At 34.1% G+C, this 23183-nt stretch overlaps 1 protein-coding gene across 3 annotated transcripts in view; it reads right to left on the reverse strand.

The window, feature by feature from the left end:
- The window catches only part of LOC111617872 (serine/threonine-protein kinase Chk2-like), a 38274-nt gene that overhangs the window by 11029 nt on the left and 4062 nt on the right, over nt 1-23183 (reverse strand). For 2 of the 3 annotated variants that reach the window (XM_023359200.1, XM_023359201.1), the window contains exons 2-7: nt 20876-21000; nt 8233-8311; nt 7371-7436; nt 3976-4066; nt 3364-3475; nt 73-120 (exon numbers count right to left, since the gene is read on the reverse strand). In XM_023359200.1, the coding sequence (XP_023214968.1) occupies nt 73-120; nt 3364-3475; nt 3976-4066; nt 7371-7436; nt 8233-8311; nt 20876-21000 (521 nt within the window). Of the gene's footprint in view, nt 1-72; nt 121-3363; nt 3476-3975; nt 4067-7370; nt 7437-8232; nt 8312-18162; nt 18263-20875; nt 21006-23183 lie in introns of those variants that run through there. The other variant, XM_023359202.1, reaches the window with a different exon arrangement.

Raw genomic sequence — 23183 nt, forward strand, 5'->3', positions numbered from 1 at the left:
ATTAAGATTTTTAAATAATCATTGTTATTTTCTTGCCAAACTGAAAGACAAAAGTAATTTCAAAATACTCACATGATCTAACGACCTTAGTACATTCACTTCGTTCATAATATTCCTTTTCTAAATTAAAATATTAAGAATTTTATTTCAAAAACAAAATATTTTGCATTTAAACAGTTAAAACTCGAGTATACAGCAAGACGTCACTATTCCGAAAAATTTTTAAATTAATCCTTAAATCCAAAGATGAATATTGTAACAGTAGATCAACTTTATCTGAAAGTAGATCAGTATAGTTGGCAACAATACTGTATTGTCAGCAAAGTGAAGCAGTTGGATATCAAAACTGCCCAAAGTAATGGCATTGTCTCTTAAATCATCAGAAGTCTGCACCATGTCATTTACATGACAAACAAACAGCAAAGGACTAAGAGTGCGACTATGCAGACGCGAGCAAGCAAATTTTCCAAGCGAGCGAGAATATGTGGCGAGAAAAGATAAATATCAAAACCTGTCAGATATGTGCGAGAACCAGAAATTCGCTCTTGCCAGCGTTATTTCTCGCTTCTCGTTTGTGCATGCTTTTCCTTTGCGAAAACTAAATCGCTCGCAACCTCTCGCTCGCTCTAAATTCGCGTCTGCATAGTCACACCCTAAGGCCTCACCCTGTGGTAGACCTTTTTCTAACTTAAAATCTTATTTGATGTCTGAATGAGTAACAATCCAGGCTTCTAGCCCTGTGAATAAGTTCTGTATTACTTTAATAAATTTATCAGCGCAATACACCGAGGCAACCCTGTAGATCGGTGTTTCTCAACCTTTTTCTCATTGCAGACTGGTAAAATTATGGATAATTTTACATGGACTGGTATTTATTGCATTATGCATATGCAACTATGAATTATGCTTATCTATAGTTTCTGTATGGTAAAAAGTATGTACAGTAAGTCTAGATTACTGCACCAGTTTCAATATGATCAAATATTTTCTGTGGACCAGTGGAATATTTTCATGGACACACACAAGTCCATGGACCAGCAGTTGAAAAGCACTGATGTAGATTAACTTAATATATATTTAACCTTGAGATTAAAACTTGTACAACCAGCCTCTAAGTTAATAAATTTTACTNAACTTAAAATCTTATTTGATGTCTGAATGAGTAACAATCCAGGCTTCTAGCCCTGTGAATAAGTTTTGTATTACTTTAATAAATTTATCAGCGCAATACACTGAGGCAACCCTGTAGATCAGTGTTTCTCAACCTTTTTCTCATTGCAGACTGGTAAAATTATGGATAATTTTACATGGACTGGTAATTATATGCAACTATGAATTATGCTTATCTATAGTTTCTGTATGGTAAAAAGTATGTACAGTAAGTCTAGATTACTGCACCAGTGTCGATATGATCAAATATTTTCTGTGGACCAGTGGAATATTTTCATGGACACACACAAGTCCATGGACCAGCAGTTGAAAAGCACTGATGTAGATTAACTTTATATATATTTAACCTTGAGATTAAAACTTGTATAACCAGCCCCTAAGATAATAAATTTTATTTTTATTACTACAGTTTATTTTTTCATCTCTTGACGCTAACGTAACTGAAGTTTATATAATGTAATTTACGTAAAATTTTTTGATGATAGTTTTAATGCCATTTAAATGATTGTCAAAAAGCTTTAACAATAATCAAAATACAAGTAGATTAATTATCATATTTAGTAAAGCTTATTTAAACATTTTTAGATAAGTCGTATTAAACTTTTTTTTTAACTGTACGTAAGCAATCATTTGTAAAATGAGGAACGAAATATGGCAGTATCTTGGTACTTGAACAATTCGGTATTCAAATACAAATTCTTGTAAAAACTTGCTCGGTACTCAACCGAACAAACGCAATCCGCTAGAACAAATTTTCCATCAATATGATTAATAACATATTTTTATTTCATTGTCCATAAAAATTTTTTATAGAAATAAAAAATATGACAACGTTGCCGACACTGCTGATCGAGATCGACAAGAAAGCCGAGACAATGATACTTTGTAAAAAGAAAACACCATCGTTTAACTAAAATTAATATTAATGTGTAATATGGTACTTTTACTTGCGATTGATTGTTAATAATTGATTGGAAGTCAGTTATCAAAGGCTTTAATAAACATATTTCTCTTAGTAACGAAAAAGAATAGTATACTTTTCCTAACTTCTGGAACTTAACCCTATGTTTTGTACTAGTCCTTTGTTTCGTATAGCAAGGCACTTTTTCGGAACGTTACAGCCGTGTTATATGAGAGATACTCGTATCTTGGAGAATTTAGTTAGCTATGTTTGAAGTCAATTTTTATTCATTAAATAGTATTTTAATTTCCAAATATATTAAATATCATCATTAATTAAACATATTCCATGAAAAATATTATATAAATACACATTCATGTACTAAATTATTTTCATTGAGTTAATTAAAAACAACTGAAAACCATTTTGAATTTCAATATTCATTTTTACATATTGTATACTACTGGGTAATCAAGAACCCGAAAGAATTAGTGTGAAGAGTGGCAATGTTATAAACCAGATGTACTTGTACCACTGACTCGTAGCTAGGGTTGGCCCAAGCTAACGGCACACCAGGCAGTTACCTAGGTTGCAAAACTTTAGGGATGTCACAACCGGCATCAGTTAAAGGGAAATATTATTATTTTAATTAGACATATACATAGTGNTATTATATAAATACACATTCACGTATTAAATTATTTTCATTCAGTTAATTAAAAACAACTGAAAACCATTTTGAATTTCAATATTCATTTTTACATATTGTATACTACTGGGTAATCAAGAACCCGAAAGAATTAGTGTGAAAAGTGGCAATGTTATAAACCAGATGTACTTGTACCACTGACTCGTAGCTAGGGTTGGCCCAAGCTAAAGGCACACCAGGCAGTTACCTAGGTTGCAAAACTTTAGGGATGTCACAACCGGCATCAGTTAAAGGAAAATATTATTATTTTAATTAGACATATACATAGTGTCCAGAGCTGTCACGTGTAGGCATGCAGGTTATTCAATGCACAAAGTTTCTAGTAGTAAAAGCAGAGGGTGATAAGATTGAAATCTGCCTAGGACACAAAAAACTCTAGTGATAAGTGGGGTCAGCCTATCACTGTTTTCTGTGAGTTCTACTTTCATACAATCATTTGCTTTAAAATAAAGCTCCAGTTTATTTTTGTAAGAATCAATGAATCTTTCCTGAATATAAAATCTCATATTTCACATAAAACACAAAATGAAAGACAAATTAAGAAAAAAAAATAGTAAACAGAATACGATTGTGTTTAACCTACCAAAATAGCCTCATTATTCGAACTTGAAAATGTTTTCTTAGAAATAATTTTTAATGCGTATCGATAACAAGTTCCTTTTTCGAATATTAATCGAACTTCCCCGCAAGTACCTCTAAAAAAACAGTTTAAAATATAAATTTCATTTTATATAACAAATATAGAATTAATTTACAATTAACAAAGTTTTAGAGATGAGGCACTTGACATGTAAGTGCACTAGCGAGAGGGTCAAGTAAAGGTTAAATGGTGTATATCTTCATGTAGAGTGATGATGTGTCTGTGTGTGCGTGTGTTCTCATAACATCTTTTGGCAAATTTCCTAAGGTTTTGGAAAATGACTGACTTATACATACATATGTACAGATGCATACAAACACAATATCACTCTACACAAAGATAAACAACGTTAAACATTTACTCGACCCTCTCACTTGCGCACATCAAGCACCTCGTCTCACTTTTGCACATCAAGCACGAGGTGCACATCAAGCACCTCGTCTAACAATGTTACATATTACTGAAAATATCCATTAAATTAAATAAAGCAAAAGTTATGTAAACAAAAATTAAGATTATTTAAAAACATATCTTAATACAAATAATTAAATTTACCTTCCCAACATTGTGCTGACTGTATACTTGTTCGTAATTTGCACTGGATACTGACTATTTTCTTCTGCTTTTTCATCCATATAAACAAAAGCTATAAAACAATTTAGAGGAATTTTACTTTATAAAAAAAAGGAAATTAAAGAACTTTAATTTTCTTAATAAAGTAGAATCCATTTGTTATAATCACTTTCGGATTCACCTGTCTGAGGGTAATAACTGGTCATTATCATTAAATGACCCCATTTAATGATATTGACCAGTTATTACCCAATAAATATGATTAAATTAGTGGAAATTCTAATTTTATCGACTCCGATATTAAAAGAAGTTAAAACAATTAAGTCCACCAGTGACTGAGTGGATAAGACCTCCGAACACTGGTAGTCAGTTGTGGGTTTGTGCCTTGCCAATGGGATACCCACGTGGGTGTTTGTAGTGACTAAATAGGGGCCAGTTTCCCCTAGAAAGACCTTCCAAGAGACATTATCCCTTCCTTGGCAGATTGCTCATGTTTTACATTGCCATATATAAACAAACGAACAAACACAATAAAAATTAAAAATTATAATTATAACTGAAGTAATAAATTCAATTTAAACTATTCTACTGAGAGCTAATAATGATTAAAAGTGAGTATGATTAATAACAATTGAGTGTTAGCCATATTTTGAGACTGATAACAAGAAATAATAGTTTACATATGCTTATTTACCTGGAAAAAAATGATAACTATAACCAAAACTCTGAATAAGTTAAATTTAAAAGTGTATTTTTCTTAGGAAACAGACAAAACAACTATTAATAGCATACTAGCAATGAAAATTCCATAAGCCAGAAGGAAAAATTTTATTAAGAATGCAATTAATGCTTGCTTTTGTACATTTCTTTCTTAACTAAAAAAAAAAATGCTTTCAAGAAAAATTAAGTGCATTAATCTGCCAGTTTAAATGCACATTTCAGGATATTTATCTGCATATTTGCACCTATATTTCAATGTTTTAGTGCATACAAATCCTTGTTTTACTTACGACAAAGAATGACTATGTGCATTGTCATGCAGGACAACTAGATTTAATTACAGTAACTGTGGTTTTTTGTAACAAGTTACTGGATGAAGATGAGGTTCAAGGAAGTGGCAGTAGTTTCTAGTGTTAAATATATGTCCCTGTGGTTATTATATGATTATAACACTTATGTGTTGTGGCATTACAGGAGTGGAGTCTTGGAGAATGAACTCATCCAACTTTAGAAAATGAACTCGTCCACTAGCACTTTCAGTAGCATATAACTACCGTCTTCAGGCAGTCTATCGAATACAACAGCTTAAGATTTTCGAACACTTATCTGACGGTTTCACAAATTTCGGATATTCAAAATTTTCGAACAATATTTCTGTCGAATTAACTGATTTTTCGTTTTCGAATGTTATTTAAAAATTGTTTTTTGCATCGTAGCGCATGGAACGAAAACAGTTTTTCTTAAGCATGTTTTAGGAAGAATAAGGCCGTAAAAGAGCCCAGAACATGCATAAAGTATAAGATATGTCAAAAAGACATCCGAGTAGCAAAGACTTTAGCATCGTGGATTTAGTTGTTTAAAGGCTGTTATCCAAAATTCTGGTAATTCGAGAATTGGGGAGTTGCACGGTTCAGTGGCTGAAATATAGAGACTCTCACAAATAAATAGCTCTTTATGTTCATTGCAGCCTTTTAGTAATTTTGTTTTGTTCCAGAGCGGCTGGTAATTGTGGTCAAGCACTTTCTTTGCTAACTCTGTAACTGGCCTGCCGTTTTTGATATCATCTTGATGTTCAAGAATACATGAACATAACCTTCTAGTTGTGGCCCCCACATAACTGGTTTCTTCACCTGTCAATGTGTGTTTTAGCAGGACTTGGTAGATTCCTGATTTTTCGTTCGACTGATATCTGTCCCTATCATTACATAGAAGTCTTCTTAGACTTGGTGGTGGTGTTATTGGTAGAACAAAACCGTTAGTTTTAAACATATGCGCAATTTTTAAGGAAATGGGACCTAAATAGGGTATTGGGGGATGTGCTATTCTTAGATTTTCCTTAATACAAAGAAAAGTTTGTGGAAATAATTTATTCTTAACACGGTTTTGAAGAAATGTAAATTTACAGAGTGAATAACCAGCATTTAACATGGCATTATAAATGATAAATAACTCTGGAACAATATGATAAATTACCAGCTGCTCTGGAACAAAACAAAATTACTAAAAGGCTGCAATGAACATAAAGAGCTATTTATTTGTCAGAGTCTCTATATTTCAGCCACTGAACCGTGCAACTCCCCAACTCTCGAATTACCAGAACTTTGGATAACAGCCTTTAAACAACTAAATCCACGATGCTAAAGTCTTTGCTACTCGGATGTCTTTTTGACATATCTTATACTTTATGCATGTTCTGGGCTCTTTTATGGCCTTATTCTTCCTAAAACATGCTTAAGAAAAACTGTTTTCGTTCCACGCGCTACGATGCAAAAAACGATTTTTAAATAACATTCAAAAACGAAAAATCAGTTAATTCGACGGAAATATTGTTCAAAAATTTTGAATATCCGAAATTTGTGAAACCGTCAGATAAGTGTTCGAAAATCTTAAGCTGTTATATTCGATAGACCGCCTGAAGACGGTAGTTATATACTACTGAAAGTGCAGCAGATGAGTTCATTTTCTAAAGTTGGACGAGTTCATTCTCCAAGACTCCACTCCTGTAACGCCACAACACGTAAGTATTATAATCATATAATAACTTCGTTGGCGTGAAGTGTCATTGTATACTATGTCCCTGTGGTACACAATCATACAAGAGGATTTCTGGAAGTTGCATGCAATGATCATTAATACTTTCACCTGAAGTTCAAATTTTGTTATTTCTTGTTAGGAGAAAAACAGGAGTATAATATAAAACATTTGCATTACATAATATGCCACGCTCAAGAATTTTTAATCTATACTTTTGTTTTTAAATACATGTAAGATGTTAGGAATAGAACACACATCTTTACTCAGTCTCAATGACAACTAACTCTTTTGTTCTTTACTACTTTCTCTTTTACCCTGTTTTCTCTGAGGTAAAACANATAATATGCCACGCTCAAGAATTTTTAATCTATACTTTTGTTTTTAAATACATGTAAGATGTTAGGAATAGAACACACATCTTTACTCAGTCTCACTGACAACTAACTCTTTTGTTCCTTACTACTTTCTCTTTTACCCTGTTTTCTCTGAGGTAAAACACCTGGCCACTTTATAGTTTCCATTTAAAATAGTACCAAGAAGACTAACAAAGAGATCATTATCTTACATACATTAATTAAATGTTTAAGTCTAAAATAATAATTTATCATTTAAAATATTATTACCTCTATTCTTCTTCACAATAAGGGAGATTTCATCATTGTTAGTTAAAAGTTGTTTGTTAGTTTTTCCTAAAATAATAAAATGGTTTTATTATACATATAAATATATATATATGAAACAATTAATTACAATAGACCCCACTTTACTTTATTTTAAACTCTTTCTGACATGTAAGACTAAGAATCTTCCTTGCATGACTATCACAGTTTCAACCAGGATGACAATAAGGTCACTAGGTATGTTTTTTTTTTTTTAGAATCTTTTTGCCCTGTGGGCGCAAAGAGGGCCTCTTTTTGCAAGCCCATTATGGGTTCGGCCAGGCCCACAATGGGGCTGCCGGGTGGTGAGGGAAGGGGTCTGATATATCCGAATGGACCACCCCTGAAAAATTCCTGGGGATTTTTCGACCCGTTCGGATTCAAACCCAGGTCCCCCAGAGCGGTAGGCTGCTGCCTTGACTGCTCGGTCATCCGGCTGCTCACTAGGTATGTTGGGTATCAACATACCCAGCTGTTTCTAGGTAACTCATCTATGAAAATTTCTAATCCAATCAGAATTTACACCTTGAATTGTCAGGATAACAAGTTAGCACCTTTATCCCTTTTATCCAAACATCGATCGTCACTTTTATTGGTTCCCAGAAATTCTTGTCAAACGAGCCATCGTATTTCTCTCTGACTTGGTGCTATATTTAAATCAATGTTACCATTTTGAATATACAGTTTTGTAATATCACACTGAAGTTATCAACAAATAATAATATAGCAATTAAATATTTCACGTAGTCATGCTTGAAAATGTATACCAGTTGTAAAAGTAGGGGGGGGTCATAAAGGAAAATAATTTTAAACTTAGGATGCTTACCAACTTTAACTCCATTTATATAAGTTCCGTTACTGCTATGATCTTCTAGCAATGTAAATATTCCTGTACTTGTCTTTTCCTGTGAAAATAAAATATTAATGTTAAATTCACAAAAAGTAAAAAGTACACCACTATACATAAAATTGATTGGCCCTGCATATGGTTTATTTTGTAACAAATTAAAATATTATCTTTGTTTTTATATTTATCCTACCATAATGTAAATATAGGGAAGATTTAGCATGTCACGTAGTGAGGCATATAGTCTGCATTGTACTTAAGTGCTGTAACTTAGTAGTAATACAAAAGCTGTCCAATGTTGGATGATCCTTCAGAATCACTAAAACCTGGAGATCTTCCCATCATTGGAAGTAACTTCCTCAATTGTCCATCTACCAAAAAGATCTCATTTTCTTACATTCATCTGTTATATACACTTTCCCCTCCTGCTGAGTTTATTGCCCCTCTAAGGCTGTGTACACATTAGGCATTTTTAAACGCGCATTTTAAAGAACCAAGAGTTCTGCATAGGTATACATACTCAAACGCACACTTCTGGCCAAGTGCACGTTGATAGATTTTTGTTAGAACGCACGTTTTGCGAACGTCAGTCGCATGCTTTGAGATATATGTGCTGCCATGTTCTTGTACATTTGATCGCACACTTTCAGGTAGAGTGGACGTACGTTGGCCAAAATGGAGAACGATCATTTCGATACTGATCTATTTATTGATGAAATCTAAAAGAGACCAGCCATCGTCAAATGATTTTATAGATATTCTAAAAGAATTTATAAACTTGGGTTCATATTGTCTTAGTTTTGGATACAACATCACAAACATTCCATGCGTCAGTCTATCTCGTAATATTGGGTACACCCAAAATTCTCTTTGCCTCTGCCATTGTCTTTTATAGCGACGATGGAGGAGGCACACACAAGTAATTACTTTCACATCCATTTCCAAACTGAGCCAATGTGCACTCTCCACTAAACAGTTGTCGAACGCTGAGTCAACGTGCGGTGTGTACGCTGCTAATGCACATTTAATGCATTGCAAAACGCCTAATGTGTATACAGCCTAAGCAATATTATATATAGCAAACAGCAACCAAAAACACAGGAAAAGTTCTAAAAATATCTACAACTAATAACTATATCTAAATATATGGCAAGGACTGGCACACACAAGTATATCAGTTAAAGCACCTGAAAAAGAGCTCTTCAAAGTTCAAACAATAAAGATACTGAATGCTTTTACTGCTGATATTTGTATTCCAATTCAACAAAAAGTAGGATATGTTGTGTAATATGTCACCAATGAACGCACTGCTCATGTGCTGACAAAGATGGTAAAAGCACTTGATGAATCTTTATTTCTGGTAATGTTTCAATTCGGGAACAAACATTTTCAGCCTCATCCAAGGTCTGCTTCAGATTAAATTAAAATGGGATTTCAAACTTAGAACGTATTTCTTTGAAACGTTTTCAAATGTTAAGATTTTAAAATAAATTAGAACTAATATGTGGGTTAGCATGCACCTATTCTAGACCACGTGATACACATAGCACCCTCAATTCCCAAAGGGCTCACAATAAAGATTGAAATTAGGACCCCACCACCAGACGCACCACAATTGAGTACAACCAACAATTTCATGCCTTACATAGAGAAATTGCAGCCAAAGCAGGCACCAAATTAATTTACAGAAGGTCACCCACTATATATGCATTATTATGAAATGTGAAAGACAAGTCTGACGATCTCAGGGCTCTTGGAGTATACAGTATCCCAGTGAGGGATGACAGGTTTGGGCAAGACATGATGTACAGTACATAGGTTCCACTAAATGTTCCATTCAACAGAGTCCACGAACACAAATACAACATAGACCATGCCTGGTACACCACCGCCCTATCCACCTACACCACCGACCCAGAAGTTCATGCGGACCTGTCCAACACCAGACTGATAAAAAGAGCGTTCTTCACAGATCACATCAGGACCCTTGAGGCCCTTGAAATATATAAGGCTAGCCAAGCAGGGAGATGCATCAACTCTAAAGACAGCAACGCACTCTCATACGCCTGGCATTACATATGCGAAGAGCAAGATGTTGCTGATGTTCCATAGCATGCTCATATAACCTTGTTCCAATTTATTTTTAAATCTTAGCATTTGAAAATGTTCCAAAGAAATGTGTTTGACGTTCTTTAGCTGCTTGCTCAGCATGTTCCTTCTAACCATTTTTTCTCTGATCAGTTCATGAACCCTGTGCTTTCTTGTGGCAGTTAGGGTGTCTAATTAATTGTCGCATTTGTATATAATTGTTCTGACTAACTTTACAGTTGTTGTCGGGGTTGTTTTTAGTTGGATTTTGTTCGTGTAGGTAGAGGAAGATATTCTTATCGGTATGCGGCTTCGCGGCGAATATAGTTTTGTAGAGGCTTTTGCATCTAAGATTCTCGGATTCTGTGGAGACGTTGACTCGTTGGAACATCCAAATATTGGGAAAAATGGGAAACAAAAAATGATGAATATCAGGGAGAGGATAACTACAATAACATTGATGGCTGTATGGAGAGCTGTCAATTGAATTGTTCGTCGGTCAAACTCCGTTTGTTGTTCTCGCTGATTCTCTATGTTGAGTGGACTTTGGGTTTGTTCATTCTTCCCCTCCCCGTGTATCCGTCCTTTCTGAAATCTGTTCCTCTGTTAGTTTACTTCCCTTTTCGTCTGTGGCTATAACTTCTAAGTTCTTGTCTTTAGGCCTGGCTAATTTCTCAATGTTCTTTTCTATATTCAATTTGTTTCTCGGGGTTAGCTGGTATTTTGCAATGAATTCTCGGTGTTTTCTTAATATGGGTTTCCCTCCGATCGCTTTTATGTCAGGTTGCTCTGAGATGCTTTCCTCTGTCCGGATTCCTCGGATAGTAATTTCTTTATTGATCCTTTTCAGGTTATTCCGTTTTGTTATCTTCTTGGGAGTGGCCATGTCTTGGAAGCCTAACACTCTTCCATCTGGGAGCTTTATTATTTCTGTAGAGAGGTTTATTTCTAATCCCTGTTCTTTGATTAAGTCTCTTCCTATCAGTCCCTCAAATGGTTGCGTAATTTCATCGTCTACTATGTAGCATGGATAAGAAAATTGCAAAGGTCCGACTTTGAATTGGAAGTGGTTTTTTCCGTAGGTGTTGATTCCGTGTCCTGTTATGCTTCGGAATGGTATTTCGTTCCTGTTGATCCTCATCTTGCAGTTGCCTAATTTGTGCGCCAATGATCTGGATAATAGTGTGACTGTGGAGCCGGTGTCTATAGCTACTTGAGTCGATTTATCATTAATGAAGCAATGTAATGCAGGTTCTGCATCGGGCGTCTTGACATTACGCTGAGGTGTTGCGTCTCTGAATCTAGATATTTTAATCCCCTGTGTATTTTTTCTCTGTTGCCTAAACTCGCCTCTAAAATTTCGTCGGTTTCGGTTGCCTCTCCTCTCGTATGGCTGTCTCTGAGATCGAGATTGAGTAATCCGAGTTCTCCAGTTACTTCTTGAGTCGCCTGAATTGTGTCTTGTCGCATCTCGTCTTGCTCTGTATCGAGAATTATAATGTTGATTTCTCACGCCGCCTATTATGTTTCTCGGGTCCTCGAATGCGTTCCTATAGCCGTTTCCTCGCTGCCTGGAGAATTCTGTGTGACTTCTTTGCCGCTTTAGTTCGTCTAATTGCTCTTGTAACTGCCTGATTGTTTTGTCCCCACTTCTATCGGAGTATGTATCTTGTAGCCCTCGGGAGTCTCAGGAGACGTCGCCCAGTCTTCTTTGGGGTTGATATTGTGTTTGTGAATCTAGATAATTTCGAGGACGCCACAATGGCGAGAATTTATGTCGAGGATCTCGTCTTCTCTGTTCCGGAATTCCTAATTCTTTTATTTGTTCTTGGATTTCTGCTAAGGTTTTCTCTAAATGATTTGGATTTTTAATATTAGCCTCTTTCTTATTATCTCCTGGATTATTTATAGTTCGGACTATCCCTCGGGATCTTTCTGTTAATTGCTCTATAGTTTCTTCGCTGATAGCAACGCGTACTACCTTATCAAAGGTGTCCGGTTCCCTCGAAATTACCGGTCTTTTTAAGCGATCATTTAGCCCGCTAACAAATTGTACCCTAAATCGCTCATCTGCTTCTTTTTGTTGACATCGTTTTATGATTGCTGCCTCTCCAGGGTCCTCACTTTTATGTTCTATAACAGTTTCTGAGGCTAAAGTTTGCAAGCGCACGGCATATGTTTGAACGTCTTCATCCTGTGCTTGCACACAGGCATGAAATTTCTGCAATCTTAATGAGTATGGAATCCTCTCGAATCGCTTTATCATAAGTTTCTTAAATTCATCGTATGTGTCCGCTGCTTTCATTTTTTCATCCTTCCATGCATAATCTCGGGCTATCCCCGTTAATTTCAGTTTCGCCACGCTTAAGCATTGACCTTTAGTCCAATTAGTCAGTTTAGCTATCTCCTCTATGGCTGCTAAATAATCTGTAACCTTAAGTCCCTCAGTTTCTCCTGCAAAGGAGGGTATCAAAGGAACGAGGGCCCCTAATCCGCCCCCCACGGAACTTCCGGTTGTCTCTCCACGTGCTTGTCCTTCTGCTCTGCGCGATGGTCCTTCTCCCGGGGTTTCCATCTTTCCCCGTAGTTATTTATTTTATAAGTAAATCGGATCCCGCTCTGACACCACTGTGACCGAAGGGTCGGCACCTCTTTGGTGCCCTGTCAGAATGACACCACCGCATCTCGGCGGACACGGGAGCCGCGTTATTTAAGCTCACGCGAGCAGTCGCGTAACGGAGCGATCAGAGTCGAGATAGAAGGAGAGACAACGCACCGGAAGTGACTTACTCAGACGCTTTTTAACGTAACAACTGTTTAATGGTTAACGATAGGATATACATTAGGGCTGCTGTTAGATACATTGCTCGCTTTAGTATATAATAGTATTAAGATATTACGATATTAAGATATTACGTTTCTTCCCGTTTTGAGAGAGATAGTTTACAGAAGTTCGCGTGTCGATAGTTACCTTGTATGAAATTCCAAAAGAAGACAGTTCCGGACTCAGAAAACAGAAGACACAGTTATTAGGCGTGGAAATATCCAAAGGTGAGGCACAGAGATAACTTGAGTGGTCCGAACGAGGAACTGGTGACGACTGACTCACTTTGTTGTTCTTCTCTAATGTTGAATTGTTAAAATCGCTATACTAGGTCGGAAGGTGATGAGAAAGCGTCGTTATTACGCCTGAGAACTTAGCAGATGTTTAGCTCCCAGGGTAAAAGTTGACAGTTATTGAACAAAAGTATAGCTGTACTGTGATCTTATGACACCGTGAAATGAAAGTAGGACTACGATGTGATATTATGATGAGATGATATAAACACATCCGAATTCGGATCCTCACAGAAAGATGTTCTAAGTTTGGAATCCCATTTTAATTTAACCCATCTTACTCAGTTACCATAAAATAGAATGTAAAAATAGAATGTAAATTTAAATATAAATGAAAACGAGAATTCCAAAATAAATAAATAACTGAAAACGTAGTTTTAAAGCATACAGAAGAATTGGCTGCATCAACCGTAGGGATGTAGACACATTGGCTACCGCATGGCGATCTTTTTATAAGGATTAATTTTATTAAGAGACATTTTAATTTTTATTAAGAAACATTTATTTGTTATTTATTTTATTGTCTGCAACTACATTTTCAGTTATTTATTTATTTATTTCAGAATTCTTGTTTTCATTTATATTTAAATTTATGTTCTATTTTCACATTCTATTTTATGGTAACTGAGGAAGATCAGTTAAAAATGATAGAAAATGTTTTTATTTTAGTAAATTTTATTTGCTGGATTGTTAAAGATATGTTTTTTATCTTATTGAATTTAACCTGAAGCAGACCTCAGGTGAGGGCAAAAACATTTGTTCCTGAATTGAAATGTTACTAGAAATAAAAGTTTGTCAAGTGTGTTTATTAATCAGTAATCAGGTTAGAAGATATTGTTAAAGATGGTAAAGACAGTGAGGTTCACCATATTTGCACTTTATGGGTGCATTTGGAAATTCTAACTGGTGTTACCGATAACTGCTGGCAATTACCAGAGCATTTAGAAAATACAACCTGAATAACCAACCTCATTTAAAAATCACGGTTATGACATCACCAATTGTTCTGCGGTACTTACCGAAGTAACCACAGTAACAAAGCAGTTGTAGTGGTTCTACTGAATTACAAGATAGTGGAATTATTGTATTGTGTGACAAATGTGGCTGTGATTTAAAAAATTTAGAGAAATTAAAACAACATTTTGTTTCCACGACAAAAAGCAGCCAAGATCAGAAAGCCATGCTGTCCCAAATTTCAGATGGGCAAGACAGCATGGAAAATGACTAGCAAATACTATGAAATTATTGATTTTACAGTAAACTAACTATAGATAAATTTTTCTCCAATACTTTTCAAAAAATTCTACAAGTTCATTTTCATCTTTTGACGAACTTGTCCAATCTTCATCATCATATGATTCTGAATCAATATTCAACAGTAATGACAGAATTAATATCACCTCCTCTCGACTTTCTGCCATGTTAAACACCACAAAATAATCAGCATGTTTAAAAATGCGCTAACTGCCCAGAATAACCGACCATGACTGATGACATCAATCATCACTACCGTGGTGTTATCAGTTAGAATTTCCAAGCATGCCCTATGTCTTCAAGTAAATTAGATTGCTATACTATAAAAATTTCTATAAAAGGCTATAAATATTGTTTCATTGCTGGTTTGGGTGTTTAATCTTAACAATTAAAAATGAATTTAATTTGAACCACTCCTTATCGCCGCAAAAAAACCCTGTCTTACCCTACCTAAGGGGCAAGATCTCCATCTTGCCTCTTAGGTGGGGTAAGACAGGGAGTATTTGACATGCTTTCGTAAGTATTGTAAAAGAACAAAAAAGTTCATTTAAAAATTTTACAAGAAATTAATTGAAAAAAAACAAAGATTCTTCCGATTTCTTCATCCTTTGCTTTTTCACATCTCAGGAACAAAACAGTCTATTAGTGAAGTGGCTATTTAATAGTTTTATTAATGTTAAAAAGTTAATAATTTAAGTTTTTTTGTTAATTGTAGTTAAAATACATAACCTTGAGCATTTAATAACAGACAAAGTTTCTCAGGCTTAGAGTTAATTATAAGAAAATAAAACTTTCCTAACTACCCCATCTTGCTCTATCTTCCCCTATTTATTGTTCATAGAATTTAGATAATGATATGTAAATTTTAACGTTTTTACCAACCAAATAAAGGAACAGCTTGCAAAATAACATTTCCTATAATTATTACACTAAAAATGCCCTTCTGTAAATATTGAAGATGCTTAGAAGGCAATCTTTTTTGCTATTTTAAATACACTAAACTCATATTAATCCAGCCATTCCTTCCATGTAAGGGTGCAGGGAGGTCGGATGTACACGTGTTTTCCTGTTTACTCCACACGACTAACATTTTTATGGAAACTGAAGCACATAAGTGATCACACTAGGGAAGTATGCTAAATAATTGAGAGGATGGATTACCAAGAGAATGTACAGTATATAAATGAAGATCATCTCTAGGCCTAATTAAATACTTTTCTTTTTTAATATAAAATAACAGATTGACACAGCAGTGCCCAACCTGTAGCTTGCGAGCAACGTGTTGCTTGCATACCATTCTCTGGCTCACATATTCAGATTTATCACTTTTATTAAAAATAAAATAATTTTAAAAATTATACATAAATATATATATATATATAACCCTATATATATGTTAACGGCTAAACCCGATTTCAGGGCAAATGGGTTTATCCTACGCGTGTCAGGATATACTAGTTTAGCCTGAAATCGGGTTTGGCCGATAACATATACGCCATCGCTCATTTGTCAAATTTATTCGTTATATTAAATCGTTATGTTTAAATTTATCGATGACCAAGACAACGAAGACCCTGACGTTGTGAGGATCCTCGATTCGAATCGTGACAAAGACCTCAGGAATTTTTCGTAAGGTGTTTGTTCGCGTTATGTTAATTTAACCCTGACCTTCGCATCTCTGTGCCCAGCAGAATTCATATTTTGTTTAGGAAAATATTATTTTGGAACATCATAATTTAAAAAAACTTGAAAATATACATTCGCTGTTATCTAAATTAGTAGTAATTTATGTACTTTTTTTATAGAATATAAAACTTGAAAAAAACTTTTCGAAAGTATTAAAATTGAAATTTTAAGTTTCCGTTCTGGACAGAAATTTTCTGTATATTAATAAATACATTTAGTTTTCTGAGGGGACAGATAAATCTTACTGTCTCATAATTTAAACGATTGGACGTCGCACGTGTCTTGCTTCAGACATAAAAAATTTCCCTTGCATGCTGCATTATTACAGAAGCAACGTCTTCCATTTACGTATCGAATTAATTTGCAATTCCATCCTAGTTAGTAGCCGTCTTGTCCATTACAGGCGTAATCAGATCAATACTTGTCCATTAGTTAGAATTATGTTGACAGACATAAGTTAACCACTTAAGGAAGAATGTTTATAATTTCTGATTTATTACACAAACCTTTTAAGAATATATTAAAGATATTTAAGTACCCTCGTTATGAAAGATTTTCTACTTCTACATAATGTAGGTTAATACGTTAAAAATATATGGGTATGCAGCGAAATAAAGCAGCGAACATAAGGAGGCCCGTCAGGACTTAGGTCGCACATTGTCTACAGATTTCACCGTTGTCCGTACTCTCACGCCACTTTACCGGAGCATTCAGACATCCCTCCTCGCCAGCACGNGTAAATCGATAATCGGTTAACGAACAATTCGGATAGCGAACAAAGTCTTGGAATGGATTATGTTCGTTAACCGATCACCCACTGTATATAAATTAATTTTTATTAATGACTGTTTACATCAGTGTTTCTCAACCTCTAATGAATGGTCGCCCCTTCAATAAAACCGTTATGTAGTATCGCTCCCTTTACTTCAAAATTCCGATGCCGAGGGCCAAGGCTAATGCCAAATTTGTACTGCATTGAATAGAGTAGTGACTAGTATAATGTTATTTGTTTAATTATTGTGCGATATAACGAATAAAATATCTAATTATTCTTAATATAATGTTTTACTATATCGCCCAGAAAGTTGTTTTTTGCCTCCCAAAATATAAATTGTTACTAATCGCCCCCTCAACATGGAAAATTGCCCACAGGGGGGCGATATTGCCCCGTTCAGAAACACTGGTTTAGATCATATGTCTTTTTCAGCCCAAGTGAGACGTCTAACAATTGGCTAGTCTTGAACAATGACCACTTGATATGCACATCTACTGATGACACTTCCCACCTCTCTCCTTTCCCTTAATGCAGTGAGTTATCATTGGCCGCGAGAGCAATGTATGTATATTTTTTATAGTGGTTGTATGTTTTTATTTTTGCACTATTTAATGAGTTTCCATATATACACGGAGTGAACTTTGAATTTGTGTATGAACTGACAAATGGTTTTAACCACGTATAGAAATATTTGTTTGATTTATTTTAGGGGTTAATATACTAACAATTATACAGCAGACCCCCCTATAGCACAGTAGATGTGGTCTGTGTTATATGAATTCCATGTTGTATGAGTCACTTAAATACATGAGCCAATCACAGCCCGGCACTTGTGCAGTTTGGGGGCTACGGCTGTTTGAAAGGATTTCTTCCATAAAATTAATCGATTCTAGACTAATTTGACTCAAAAATTTCCAAAATCACGTATAATTTTTTAGGAATAATCCATATAAACTATGCTATAAACAAAAAATTGTAGAAATACGTACCGAGTGCACACCGTTCAAAGACGCCATTGCTTAAGCTGGTTTTCATTGCGGAGCGGCTCATTGAACGACGAACGCATTTCCTGATAAACTATTCTGATGACTAAAGACAAAATTTTAGATAACGTAAAAATTATAAAATTACAGTATTAAACTTACAGTACCTAATTTATATACTGTACAAATGATAGTAAACGCAACTTTCCTGCCTAAACTCTCCGTATATACACGTGGCGCTGACAGCAGCAAGTACTTCAGCTGCTCGTGCACTATTGGTCCAGATTCGACCAATCCTGTTGAAACACGACAATCTGTCTCATTCTTTTACCATGTTATACGAATCTCTTTTAGCGTGTTATACAATACAATTAGTACATCACAACACAATTAGTTACAACACAATCGCAATTTTTTCACCGTGTTATATGAATCCATGTTATATGAACCCGTGTTATACAGGGGTCTACTGTATTCATCTTATAGTTACCCTAATTATGTCTGAGTATGAGTCAGAGAAAAATAAAACACAGACATTCACTTACAATTTTTCTAGAAGACTGAGAAGAGAAATATTTCTTATTTATTTTAAGAACAAATGTATTTGTTTGATTTGCAGTTCAATAGTTGCTATTGGAAAAAGTGCAACATAGAATGACATTTTGCAATGGTTCATAAAAAATATGATACTGAATATCCTATTAACAGCAGTTAAGAAAATCTAAAGTGAAAGAATTAAAAACAACATTAGTTGCCCAACAATCTATATTTACTAAGTCCATGACTAAATGAAGAGCTGCTACAATTCCTTCATTTAAGATTGCACATATACTTGCAATGCATGAAAAATCCTTTGACGACAGCAACATAATTAAAGAAGCAACGCTTGCTACATCAGAAACATTGTTTCAAGAATTTAAAAATAAGACGGAAATTATTTAATCTATTGAAGATGTTCAATTATCAAGGAATTCAGTCACTTGTAGAATAAAAGCAATGTCTGAAAATATCAAATTACAAAGAAAAAAAGAACACGATCTAGTGTTCAACACTTCTAAAGAAAAAGAAAAAATTTAGAACAATGCATTAAGTGTACAATGTGATGAATCAACAGACATCTACAATATCGCTGAAATAAATATTTTTGTAAGAATGGTCTTTAATGATCCCTCGGTAAAAGAAGATATAATCTGTTTTGGCACTACAAGAAAATACACATGGAAAGGACATATTCCAAGGTTATTAAAAACTACATTAAAGAAATTAAGATGCCTCTTCAAAAACTTGTGTCCATAACAACCGACGGAGCATCTGCCATGATTCGTTCTAGTGTTGGCTTCATCACATTATGTAAGAATGATGCAGAGTTTCCAAATTTTTTTCATTATCACTGCATCAATCATCAACAGGCATTATGTAGAAAAGTGTTGCATTATGAACATGTCATGAAACTTGTTCTAAAAACTGTAAATTCTAATCGAACCAGACCACTTCAAAGCAGATTATTCAAAATACTGACTGAAGAACTAGATGAGTATGGAACTGTAATCTTAGATTCTGAAGTTAGATGGCTTAGTAAGGAAAAAGTCCTACAATGATTTGTAGAGCTTCTTCCAGAGATATAACTGTTTGTAGAATCCAGAAACAAAACTTATGAAGAACTTAATGATCAAGACTGTTTGTCAGATTTATCCTTTCTTACTGATATAACAACTAAAATGAATATACTCAGTCTTGAACTTCAGAGGAAACAAAGAACTCTTTTTGAATAAACTCCTGCTTTGGATCAACTTACCTTTGTATAAGCGGCTTTTTGACAATGAAATTTTTAAAATCAAAGTTCAGATTCAGAATAACAAATAAACATATGAATGATTATATGACAGTTGCTGTAACACCTTACGTACCACAGTACAATAAACCAGCCGAAAACATGTGATGTCAGTCTTCACATTGATTATTAATAAGTATTTTTTTTTATTCTGTATTGTATTACAGTAGAGCATCGATTATCCGACCCCCGATCAACCGTCACATCGGTTAACCGACCGCGTTCTAGTCGGCAAATTCAAATGTCCGCTAGTGATGTGGCGCTACAATATTTGGCTATGTCTTGGCCACTTTAATATTATTTTTGCATGTTTTAGCTGGCAACATTGGCTCGACCATGAAAGGGAGCCAGTATTTAAACGAGGCTTAATTTTCTAATTTTTTAACGATACAATAGCAACAATTATTATTTTAAAAAATTTTTGTTGGGCTTAACATCGATGTAAATTCAACGCGAAGTAGGTTAATAGCGCTATACTCATATACTAATTACATGGGATATACTAATATACTATACTAATAATGTATTTTTTCATATTTTTTGGTTATCCGACCAACCCCAGTCCCCAATTGAGTCGGATAATCGATGCTCTATTGTAATTTGTAGTAGTAATAAACAGTAATAGTGTAATATTATTGTGTTTTCTTTTACGTATTGTTGCCACTTTTTTTTTTCAAAAATAAGATCATCATCCTATGTGTGGCTTGCCGAAAATTTTTAAATTTTTTAATTTGCTCCAGATGGACTAAAGGTTAGGCACCGCAGGATTAACATATTAATAACTGAATTTTATTTTATTATATAAAAATAACTAAAAATAAATAAATAATATATTTAAAAGATATTTTAAGTTATGCATAATTAAGTAATTCTTTTTAATTAACTTACTCTTATTAATGAAAAATGAAACTTGCTTAAAGAAGTGAAAGATGAGTGGCTTTTAAGTTGGGGCGAATTAAAGCAATAGTCACATTCAGAGTCTCTTCCAAAAGTATATTTGTCTTTAGTCAAAACTGAAATTAATAACATTATTACATTAAAAATTATATTATACAACAAAATAATACAAAAATATAATATTTTAACCATGTCAAAAGAATTAAAAGTGATAACTAGGTCCCAAAACTTTACACCATTAAAATCTATAAAATATGCATATAAATTTTGTAGAATTTATATGTATAATTTTTACAGAAATACAGTATTTTGAACATATTTAAGCAAAGAAATTCTTATATTAATATATAAGGATCATATTTTATTCTCATACAAAACATGGAACATGACGAGGAAGGATTAAAATTCAACTTAAAAATTAATTAAGTTGATGAGTGTCTTCATCTTCCTATCGAATTTATCATACCTTCACTTAATTTTTGTTCTCTCAATTTCATGACAGACTCCGCAATGCCTAATTGCTATATAAAAAGTAAATATAATTTTAGATTTTTTTCAGAGTGGCAGTACCTATGAAAAACAGATTTATAGCAAAAAAATCTTTCTACTTCATGCAATGTGACTGGAGCATTTTTGAAAGCCACGATGTTTCGAATGCCATAAATGCCTGGTACTCGAGCACTATTGTTTTCAATTAATGCCTTGGCAATTTCTTTCATCATGTTTAGTCCCAAATTTAAAAAATAACAAACTTCAGTTTTTCCTTAATTCCACTTTTTTTCTGAGAATTTGGAAGATTTTCTACCGTATCTTGCGCATCATGGATGATCTCAATTGCACTAAGNTTGTTTTCAATTAATGCCTTGGCAATTTCTTTCATCATGTTTAGTCCCAAATTTAAAAAATAACAAACTTCAGTTTTTCCTTAATTCCACTTTTTTTCTGAGAATTTGGAAGATTTTCTACCGTATCTTGCACATCATGGATGATCTCAATTGCACTAAGAAGGGAAATTTGGCTTTCAAGCTTTGTAATTATACAAAAACTCACTACTCACCACACCTATATACCAATCACATACACTGAACCAATTTACGATGTGGTACGATCGACTAACAATTAAAAACATACGTTTTTGAACGTTTGTAATTATATTGACCAGAAAAGAGAAATTGGCTTTGATGTACTGTACCCTTGACTTGGCTCGTGCAAGGTTTCATTTAATACTATTAGTCATTACTACTGCTTTTATTAAAAGTAAAATCATATGTTTTTTTCCATAAATAATGCCTATGTTCAAGAGTTTGCTCTTTTCTTGAATAACTAATAAATGTGCAATTAATTATGGTTTGAAGGTTGCTTTTTCGTTAATCAATTAACAAACGCATCTATAATGAATAGCTACTAACTTCTCCTCAACAAATTATTAAATGTGTGTATAATTGATGGTTCAGACTGTCACTGCAATTCTTTTGACAGAGGTCGAAAACCTGTGTCAAAAGACTCCCTATTATAACTAATAGATATGTATGTATCCATGGTGCGGTTTACTTTATATTTCTTTTAAAAAATCAATTTTTCAAAAATATTTCCTCAAAATTGATGAAAAAACTTTATGGGTTAATTGTACCTAAATAACCCCCGTTTTTGTGCCTGGACCGCATTTAATCAGAGACAAAGCTTTTTATTCGTATTCTTTATTTTCTATGCATTTCGGGTGCAATATTTTCTTTAATTTGCACCCCTCTTCACGATTTTTACATCTCTATAAATTTGGTAAGTTTAATTATTACATCGGTAAATTACTACAATAGTTATATAATGGTTAACTAACCTGTTTTAAGTTTTAGGTCGACATCTGCCCAGTGTTGATGTTATGTCCCCTAAGGCATTTTTAGACCGTTTCCCCCTCTTTTCCCTTTCCCTTTAGCTCCTCCCATTTCCTCCCACACGTCGTCTACCTCCATTCCATCATTTAGGTTTATGGTTTTGTTTTTACTAATGATTTCGAAGTGCTCTTTGAATTTTCTTAGATAAATATCTTTTTCTTTATGAATAATTTTTATACTTTTTTCGTTTATTGTGCATTGTAATAATTAAACTTACCAAATTTATAGAGATGTAAAAATCGTGAAGAGGGGTGCAAATTAAAGAAAATATTGCACCCGAAATGCATAGAAAATAAAGAATACGAATAAAAAGCTTTGTCTCTGATTAAATGCGGTCCAGGCACAAAAACGGGGGTTATTTAGGTACAATTAACCCATAAAGTTTTTTCATCAATTTTGAGGAAATATTT

The sequence above is a fragment of the Centruroides sculpturatus genome, unplaced genomic scaffold (assembly GCF_000671375.1).
Source record: "Centruroides sculpturatus isolate CEXI.00-Female unplaced genomic scaffold, Cexi_2.0 scaffold173, whole genome shotgun sequence".
NCBI lineage: Eukaryota > Metazoa > Arthropoda > Arachnida > Scorpiones > Buthidae > Centruroides > Centruroides sculpturatus.